The following is a 9,165-nucleotide window of genomic DNA, read 5'->3' on the forward strand; positions in this document are numbered from 1 at the left end:
TAACTTGTAAATTGTTCTTTGACATAAAATATTGTAAAAATCGTAAAATTATTTTAAAAAATAAGTTTTTAAAAATGTCAAAGCAAGACAAAGATATCGCAGAATCGAACGTTTCGAGAATTAGATTTGCAGATGCGAGTAAGTTTTATAAATTAAAAACAATAATAAAGTATAAAAAATAATTGCTTTTTCTTAAAACCGCTTTTTATTAATTTTTTAAAATAAAAAGGTTATTTTGTTTTTAAATATTCATATTTATTTCTTTCGACTAGATTCGAACTAGTTTCTTTTTATTATAAAAATTTAAAAAAAAAAAGTATAAATCTCAGAAATAACGAGAATTGAATATAAATTATAAAAATTAAAAATAATAAATTATAAATCTTAGAAATAATGAGAATTGAATATATAAATTACTTAATAGTCGCTGAATCTAGTCAAAATAGTGACAGAAGATCCAGACGCTTATTACATGGATTAAAAATAGAAAGACATACTACAATATTTGCTTCGATGTGTCCCGATGAAATTTTAGATTATTATGACGATTATGAGACAAGATCTTATTACACCACTTTAATGTTGGGCGATGTTTCAGGTACGTTTGCAATATTTATTACTGATTTTGTATTTATAATTCGTTTCCTTATTACAAGAAATTAAATTTTCATTTTATTATTTATTATTTAATTTTATAATCGTTTTTCGCTTATTTATTGATGAAAAAACAATATTAAAAAATTACTTTACAAAAAAAAAAAAAATTCTTAACCGAAAAGCTATTTATAAAATAATATATATTTCAAAAAAATTATTAATGCAGGCTTCACTGATTTGACGGAAAAATACACTAAATTTGGAAAAGGAGGACCATCGAAATTGACTGAAATTTTAAATACCTACATTGGTTCTATGGTCCAAGAAATTCTCTCTCATCGTGGTGATGTGTTGAAATTTTCCGGAGATGCTATAATCGTAATGTGGAAATTACAAGAAGGAATGTCAATGCAGGACATTGCAGTTGAAGCAATGCAAACCGCCTGTGTTATTCAGAAACATTTTGGTACCTTTGAAACCGACGTTGGAGTGACGCTTAAAGGTACTTTAAAAACTTATTAAAAATATTATTAATAAATACAATAATTATTATTTTAATTAATTTTATAAATTATAAATTTTTAATATTAAAATTTATTCAGTGAAATTAGCAATTGCATCAGGAAAAACGAGTTTTACATCAATTGGAAAAGCTACATTATCCTCTTATTATATCATTACGGGGAAACCTGTTTGGGATGTAAAATATGCTGAAACTTTATGCAGGTAATTTGTCAATAAAAAATTATATATTTAATACAATATAAACTATAAGAAAAATTTGTGTTTTTTTTAGAGGTGGAGATATTATAGTGGCTCCGAGTTGTTGGAAATGGGCCAATCCTACTGATTATATTTACACAAAATTACCGGACGGAATTCATATTCTCATTTTGGCGTGTCCTGTTTTATATGAAAGTGCCAGTAAACGGGATTTTGAAGATACAACTCGTAAGATTATCAATATAAAATTTTATCTAGTCATTTAGATGATTAAAAAAAAATTTCTATAATTTATATAATGAAAAACAAAAAAAAAAATATTCCTTAGCTTCGGATTCTGAACATGAAGAATTTCATAGACATGTTGATTCTCTGAGACTTGAATATAATGTTGATTTCATTTCAAGATATGACATGAGTATTGAAAAACAATATCAGACTCCTTTGGAGCAAATTGATTATCGTCGTGAGTAACAAATATTTTGACAAAAAAAATATTTTTTCATTTAAATTAAGAAGTCATTTTTGACTTTATTTATTCATTATTTAAAATTAATTATTTGATTATTTATTATTATTATTATTTATTTATTTATATGTATTTTTTTGTAACAATAATTTTAAGTAGTTTAAACATTTTCAAAGTTCGTCCAAAATTGATAAAAGTTGCAAAAAATCGTTTGAAAAACGCACTTAGCAGTTACATTCCAAGGCCGGTTGTTCGATCAGTCGAATTGGATGAACCAATGGAATATTTAACAGAAATGAGACAAGTTGTTATAGTTTTTGTCAACGTAATCACGAAAAATGTCAATAAAATGCGATTAATTCGTCTTGTCAATCATACGTATACTTTAATTTGTGAGTACGTAATTAATTGATCCTGATGATTAATTTCAAAAATTATTAATCATATTATCAACAAAATTTTATTTTTTTTTATTTATTTTTTTTTCCTTATAAAACTCGCTATTTTTCACTCCAAATTCTTTTAGTTAATTTTATTCTATTTTGATTTTTTCTATATATATTTTTTTCATTTGTAAATTAGAATCGTGAGTGAAATGCAAGGATGTGTGAACAAAACTTCTCTCTTCGATAAGGATCTTATGTTCCTTTGCATTTTTGGATTACGAGGCGACAAACACGAATTAGAATCTCAAATTGGTTTACGTTGTGCTTCAAAAATAAGACAAAGTTTAATTGAATTGAAAAATATTGCATCAGTGACTGTTGGAGTAACAACTGGAATTACATATTGTGGTGTTGTTGGTCATATTTTAAGAAGAGAATACACTGTGATTGGTATGGCTGTTAATAAAGCAGCTCGACTTATGTGTACTTACACCGACAAAGCAAGTTAAAATTTGTTTTATATTAAAAAAGATATCATTTAGAATAAAATTACAAATAAAAGAAAATTAATAATTTAACATTTCTTTAATTAAATAATAATAGAGAATATATCGATCTTCTCTATTATTATTTAAAATACGAGTGATAAATTATTAATTCTTGAATGAAATTTGTATTTTATTTGTTTTGATAATTTGCAGGTAGTTTGCGACAGAGATAGTTTTCTTCATTCACATTTAGAGGCGAGACATTTTGTTTTGCAAGAAGTAAAACAACTCAAAGGCATAACAAATATTGGTCCTGTTTATGAATTTCTAGAGCAAGCGCAGTATGTTAATTTTTAATTACCTTTTTTTATTTAAACGGACATTTAATTTTCTAAATATTGTTTCCTGTTTGTATCACATAAATAAACTAATTTAGAGAATCTGGATCAAAATTGATGCCAAGTAAATATCCTCTTCTTGGAAGAGATGAAGAGTTAAAGATTTTCAAAAATTTACTTCAAAATTTATTGCTATCGCGCAATGAAAGGAGAAATAAAAATACGAGACCTAATAAAAGTATCTTAATTGTAAGGCAGGTATTTTGCAATAATTTTATTATTATTAGTTTATTTGATAATTATTATATATATATTTAATTATTTACAAAATTTTTTTTTATGTAATTTATTTATAAATTCAATTTTCGTAATTTTTAGAGGTGTATCCAGAATAGGAAAAACAAGATTAATGGACGAATTTACACAATTAGTTCCATCGAATATTTCTTTCAATTTTATATCTCTTGGCTTAAACGACGGCAAGGTACTAATTAATTCAATATTATTCAAATTTTCTTATTATGTTTAACAAACCTTTTTTTTAATAATTTTTCTTCTTTTAATAATTTTAATTATTTAATTTAATTGTTCAAATTATTTATTTAACTTAATTTTATTTTAATTATTTAATTTTAATTTAATCTTGATGAATTTTATTTTGCTTTTCCAATTATTTCTTATAGATTCCATTTAGACTTGTTTATTTAATATTTTCTGTTACAATGGGACTGACGGAAAATTCATCAGTAAAAGATCGAATGGATAAATTGCTTCAGAATTTATTGAATTTTCAAGAAGTAGAATATTTATGCGTTCTTAATGAGCCATTTAAGGTAGATTTTAAAATAAGTGCCGAATTTAGAGAGCTAGAAAGAAAAGAAAAACAACGATTCTTACGAAAAGTACTCATTATATTAATGTATAATTGTTTCGAAAAATTTTGGGTTATTTTTATTGACGATATTGAATATGCCGATGGAGAATCAATTTCTTTGTTAAATACTCTAATAAAATTGGATTTAATTTTATTTGTCATTGGCTCTGGGCAAAAGGTCACAAATCCTTATTCATTTCATAAGGAAATTATAGAAAGAACACAGGTAAATTAACTGTTCTCAAAATAAATTATTTTAATAATTTAATTATAATTTAATAATTTAAAAAAAAATTAATTGAATTTTCAATATTTTTGATATCGTTTTAGACGATTGATCTTTTGGGTGTGAAGAGATGGTTTCACGCTGGTCTCGCTTGTCAGTTTCTAAATTGCCAAGCTATTCCGGCGGAACTTGAAAAGTAAATTAAATAAAATTTCAATTTTTATATTCCGTAAATGGTTTTTCTTAAATATGATTGTTTAAAATTATTTTTTTTAGAACAATTCAACAAAAAAGTTTGGGCAATCCTGGATGGATAGAAAGCTATCTTGTCAGTTTAGAACAATCAGAAGGAATATGCATAAAAAATGTATCAAAAACTGATGTTATAAATATAGGTCTTGTATTTCCTCCAAAAGAAATGCTAATAAGGTTTGTTATTTTTTTTTTTACTGCAATAAATAATTCATTAATCATGTAAATTATTTAATAATGCAAGTATCGAATTAATTCGGAAATAATTTGTCGTATTAAAATTAATATTAAATTAACAGACAAATACTACCAGATGCTACAATACCGATAATCAGTCATAAAAATGAACTTAATCCGTGGAAAATGTACGGCAACAGTTTTAAGGCAATTTTTTAATTATTAAATATTTTAGTTCCGAATAAATTCAATTAAATAAGTTTGAATTATTTTTTTCATTTTAGGAAAGTGATGTGGAAGTTGAAAAGAACAAATTGGAAGTGGATGAAAAATTAATCACAGTTTGTGTTTTGACAAAAAAATTTGCCACTGAAGATTTAGGCACTGAAGATTTAGGCACTGAGGTAACAATAGATGGTAAATTAAAAAAAAAAAGTATAAATTAATAATATATAAAAAAAATTTAATTTTAAAATTAATATTAAATTAACATTAAATTAATAAACAAATAAAATTAATTTGATGAAAAATTTTCGAAATATTCAGTTGATTTGAATAAATTTAAAAATATCGAATTTTTTTTCTTTTAGTGATAATTCTGAAACTTTTTGACTCATTAAGTCCACTTGATCAACTTCTTTTAAAATGTGCTGCTGTCTTGGGAGAGACTATCGATCGAAAAATGATGGAAAGTTTAATGCATGGCATAGCTCAAAGAGAAATTGCAATTAGTAAGAACTGAAATGAATTATCAATATTATTATTTAAATATTGTTTTGCACTTTTTTTTGCAGCTGTTTCAAAATTATTTGAAATGAGATTATTGGGATGTGCTGTCGGCGATTTTAACCGAAGTCCTGGGCCTCTAATATTTTTTAAAAATTTGCAAGGTTCAATTTTTGATATCGAAGTTCGATGTGGTTGCTTAGGATTTGAAATTGATGGTTGTGAAACAAAATTTTGAGATAAAATTAAAAATAAATTTTAATTAAATTAATTTAATGAATTTTGCAATATTTTTTATTCTAACAGAATCCTTGGTAGATTTACCAAAATATGCCTCGTGTCGATTAATGCGATTCAAAATGACTTTACTTCGAGAAACAACTTACAAGTAAAACAAAATTTGAATTTATAAAAAAAACCTCAACATTTAACTTTAATTTTTATTATTTTCATTTTATTTTATTTAAATTTTATTAGATTGGATTTATTTTCTCCAAACTTAAAAAAAAACTATCAGTTATTTAAATTTTATTTTTATTTGAACAAAAAAAAAATTGAAATGTATAATTTATAAATAATATACCAAAAAAGAGTTTAATTTTTAAATCAATTGAATTTAGACTTCTGACGGAAAATCAAAAGGTCGAATTCCATAATAAGGCATTAAAATATCTTCAAAGAACAACAAGACGTTGTGTTTCGTGTGGCGAGGGAAGATTTGCAAAACTCTTGGGCGAAACAACAGTGGAAGAAACAATTCCTCGTGACACTTTAGATGTGATTGATCATCTACTGGAAACTCAGTCCTATTCTCCTAATCCATCAAGAGCACTTTATAATAACACTAGTGAGAATAAAATTTTTTTTTTCTTTTAAAACGAATTCTTTTTTCATTTTTTTTTTTTTTTTCAAATTTCTAGAACGACGAAAAACAATGACAAGAAAATTGGCAACGTCCTGTTTAACAATTTGCAAATCAGTTGAAAAAGTTCCAACACGATCATTTTCTCAAATGGATTTTAGTAATTGTCAATGTAACATGATTCTTTTAACAGTTTATTCTCAAATGGTGGACCATTGTCGGGGAATGGGTAAAAAAAAATCTAAAATTCCTAATAAATAAATAAATAAATTAAATTTTTTTTTAAAATGCATTTTCAGGTATGAAAAGTAAATTATTAACAGCAATTCTTGAATTTACCGATGTTTGCATATCCACTTGTAATATTCCTCAAGCTCGAAAATTAGTTAATGAAGGAGAATTAATTTTAGAAGAGGTTTGTAAATATTCCAAATTGAGAAAAATAAAAAATTTGAATTTAAAAAACAATCTTTCTTCAATAGATGTACGGAACCATAAAAGATGGTTTAATAACTCTACCCTATTTAAAGGGTAAAATTTATACATTACAAGGAAGATGTTTTCTTGAAAGTGGTCTTATAACCGAGGCTGAAACTTGTTTTAATTTGGCTGTGAAGACAATGGGATATTATTTTCCAAAAAGTCGAATTATGATTAAAACAAAAACAGCAATAATGCTTAAAAAATTAAAGAAAATTCTCACTTGGTTTAGACCATGTAAAGTGGGAATTTTAGATGGCATCGCAGCTGATTATGTCGATCAATTCGCCAATTGTCTCGCCCAAATGTTCATTATATTCAGGGTATATATTTCAAATGCGAATTTAATTATGTTTTGTTATTTTTATTATATTAAAAAATCACCGGTTAATAGATTTGGTAAAATAAAATTTCTTTTTTTTTAGTTGAAAGGAATGTTTATTCATGCACATTTGGCTGCAATTTGGGGATTAATTGTTGCTCTTGAATCGAGTAAAGATTTTTTTGTTCTCTGCACTGCTTACGCTAATGTGATGGTCACGGCTAATTATATCGATCTCGGGTTTGATCAATTTTTTCCTATTTTACAGAATAATTTTTTTTTTTTTTTTTAATTAAAAATTACCTCAACTTTTTTTTTATATATATTATTATTTTTCAATATTTTCTCAAATTATTTAATACAGAAATATTATTTCACATTTGGAAAATGATGGCTTGAGAATTTGTAGTCAAAGAAAAGATGCTCTTGAATTGCAAGAATTGAAAGCAGTGGGTGAACTTTATTCGGGAATATTCTCCTCTCGATGGCTACGTGGAATGACTTTGAAATCTTGCAATTTAGGATTTATTGGAAACAGAATTGCTGCGACTGTTCGATCAACTATTTTACAATTAACAATATTGCCAAGACTTATTCAAGTTATGTTAGTAACTTGTCGAAATGATGAAGCTATTTATTTATTAAACGAAATGGGTAAAATATTATAATTTTTTTTTTTATAATAATTTTTAAAAATAAATATTTTTAATTGAAAATTTAATTTTGATAATAGAAATGATTTCCAATAGCGATATGGATAAATCGGGAAAAACTTGGTATTATGCACTTTGTGTTGATGTTCTTTTAGAAGCAAGTATAACAGTTATTCCATTTTATAAATGTGAACAATTTTTTCAAGAAGAAAGTGATACTATGTTAAATTTGAGAGATCCAGAGGCAGAAAGACGATTTTTTACTTGCATGTGGCTTTGGTTTGTTTTTAATTAATTTAATTTTTTTAAAATATATTTTTCATGTAAAAAAAACAGAATTACTACAGGTATGTGAGAGGAGGTGATTGGGAAATTGCAACAGTTTGGAAAAATAGAAGAGTTGCTAATACCGATGTTATAATGGATGGACATACAATTTCATCAGCAATTACAATTTTAAAAAGAGTTGAAGGCTTATTGATACTTTATGGTAAAATTCTGTAAAATCAAAATGAAAAAAATATTATTCCTAAGGAAATTTTTTTTTTATTCTAGTAAATAAAGTTGATAATAGAAATGCAGAAGCAGCAGCTGAAACTCTTGAAGAGATACGAGAATTATTTAAATTTCTCAAAAAATTGCAAAAAATTATCAAAGTTCTTTGCTGCAGGTTCATAGAATTTATATATATTTATTTCGAATATTAAAATATTCAATTATTATTAAATAATGATAATAAAGAATTCAAATTTTTTCTATTTCGCAGATATTATTTAATGAGAGCTTATTACTTCATGGTTCGTTTTCAAATAAAAAAGGGCTTCAATCTTTTGAAAAAAACCAAAAAATTGGCCAATAAATATCAACTTCTTTTGTTATATAAATGGGCCGATCACAACGAAAAGGTATTTTTATAATAAAAATTAATAATTTTAATAAGCGTAAAAATTTTTAAATATATTCAAGTATTTGATAAAATTCTAAAGAACGAAAAAACGTTTTTTTTAAATATTTTTTTTTAAGAATCTCGAGATGAAATATTAATTTAAATATTGCAATTAAATATTTACACTTTGTTAAAGGCTTGGGCTGGTTCCTTAAGTGAAGTTCAAAGAGATTCTTGGATGGACAAAAGAATTTCAGGATCATTTACATATTTACTAAACGGACATGCAAAGGACACAATACTACCTTACACTTTACCTATACCAAAATTTATGCAATAGATTTTATTGTTTTTAACGAAAGATTAAAATCAAATTTATCATAAAAGTTAAAAATAATTTAGTTTTATGTATTTGTATTATTAGAAAATGTGATTTTTAAAAAAAAATATTATTTAATTTAAAACAATATTTAAATATTTGTATTTCATTTATTTACAATCTCAATAGAATTATTATTAATTAATAATTCAGATATTATTCCAATTATATATTCTACCATTCTCTTTTTTTACTTTGCGTTATTGATGTCCATATCCAGGTATGTTTTTCTTTAGGAGAAAAAGAACTTTGTTTATGTCTTGGTTTCAATTTGCATCTTACATACCTTACTCCTTTACAATGTACAAAATAACATCCTTTACAACG

At 24.8% G+C, this 9,165-nt stretch overlaps 1 protein-coding gene across 1 annotated transcript; it reads left to right on the forward strand.

Moving 5' to 3' along the window:
* The first annotated feature begins 503 nt into the window (after positions 1–503).
* LOC127279241 (adenylate cyclase type 10-like) lies at positions 504–9,006 on the forward strand. Its single transcript, XM_051301478.1, has 29 exons — positions 504–598; positions 824–1,099; positions 1,200–1,323; positions 1,394–1,548; positions 1,649–1,786; positions 1,966–2,185; positions 2,372–2,679; positions 2,881–3,004; positions 3,100–3,255; positions 3,380–3,485; positions 3,685–4,101; positions 4,206–4,297; positions 4,378–4,530; positions 4,653–4,737; positions 4,815–4,947; positions 5,121–5,261; positions 5,325–5,474; positions 5,563–5,644; positions 5,877–6,103; positions 6,177–6,347; positions 6,418–6,533; positions 6,601–6,921; positions 7,024–7,160; positions 7,285–7,574; positions 7,654–7,852; positions 7,921–8,063; positions 8,129–8,243; positions 8,340–8,478; positions 8,656–9,006. The coding sequence occupies exons 1-29, from the start codon at positions 514–516 to the stop codon at positions 8,797–8,799; spliced, it is 4,947 nt and encodes a 1,648-aa protein (XP_051157435.1). The 5' UTR covers positions 504–513; the 3' UTR covers positions 8,800–9,006.
* Positions 9,007–9,165: the final 159 nt, after the last annotated feature.

This window comes from Leptopilina boulardi, unplaced genomic scaffold, assembly GCF_019393585.1.
Source record: "Leptopilina boulardi isolate dan_hultmark-lab unplaced genomic scaffold, ZJU_Lbou_2.1 LbouV2_214, whole genome shotgun sequence".
Lineage (NCBI taxonomy): Eukaryota > Metazoa > Arthropoda > Insecta > Hymenoptera > Figitidae > Leptopilina > Leptopilina boulardi.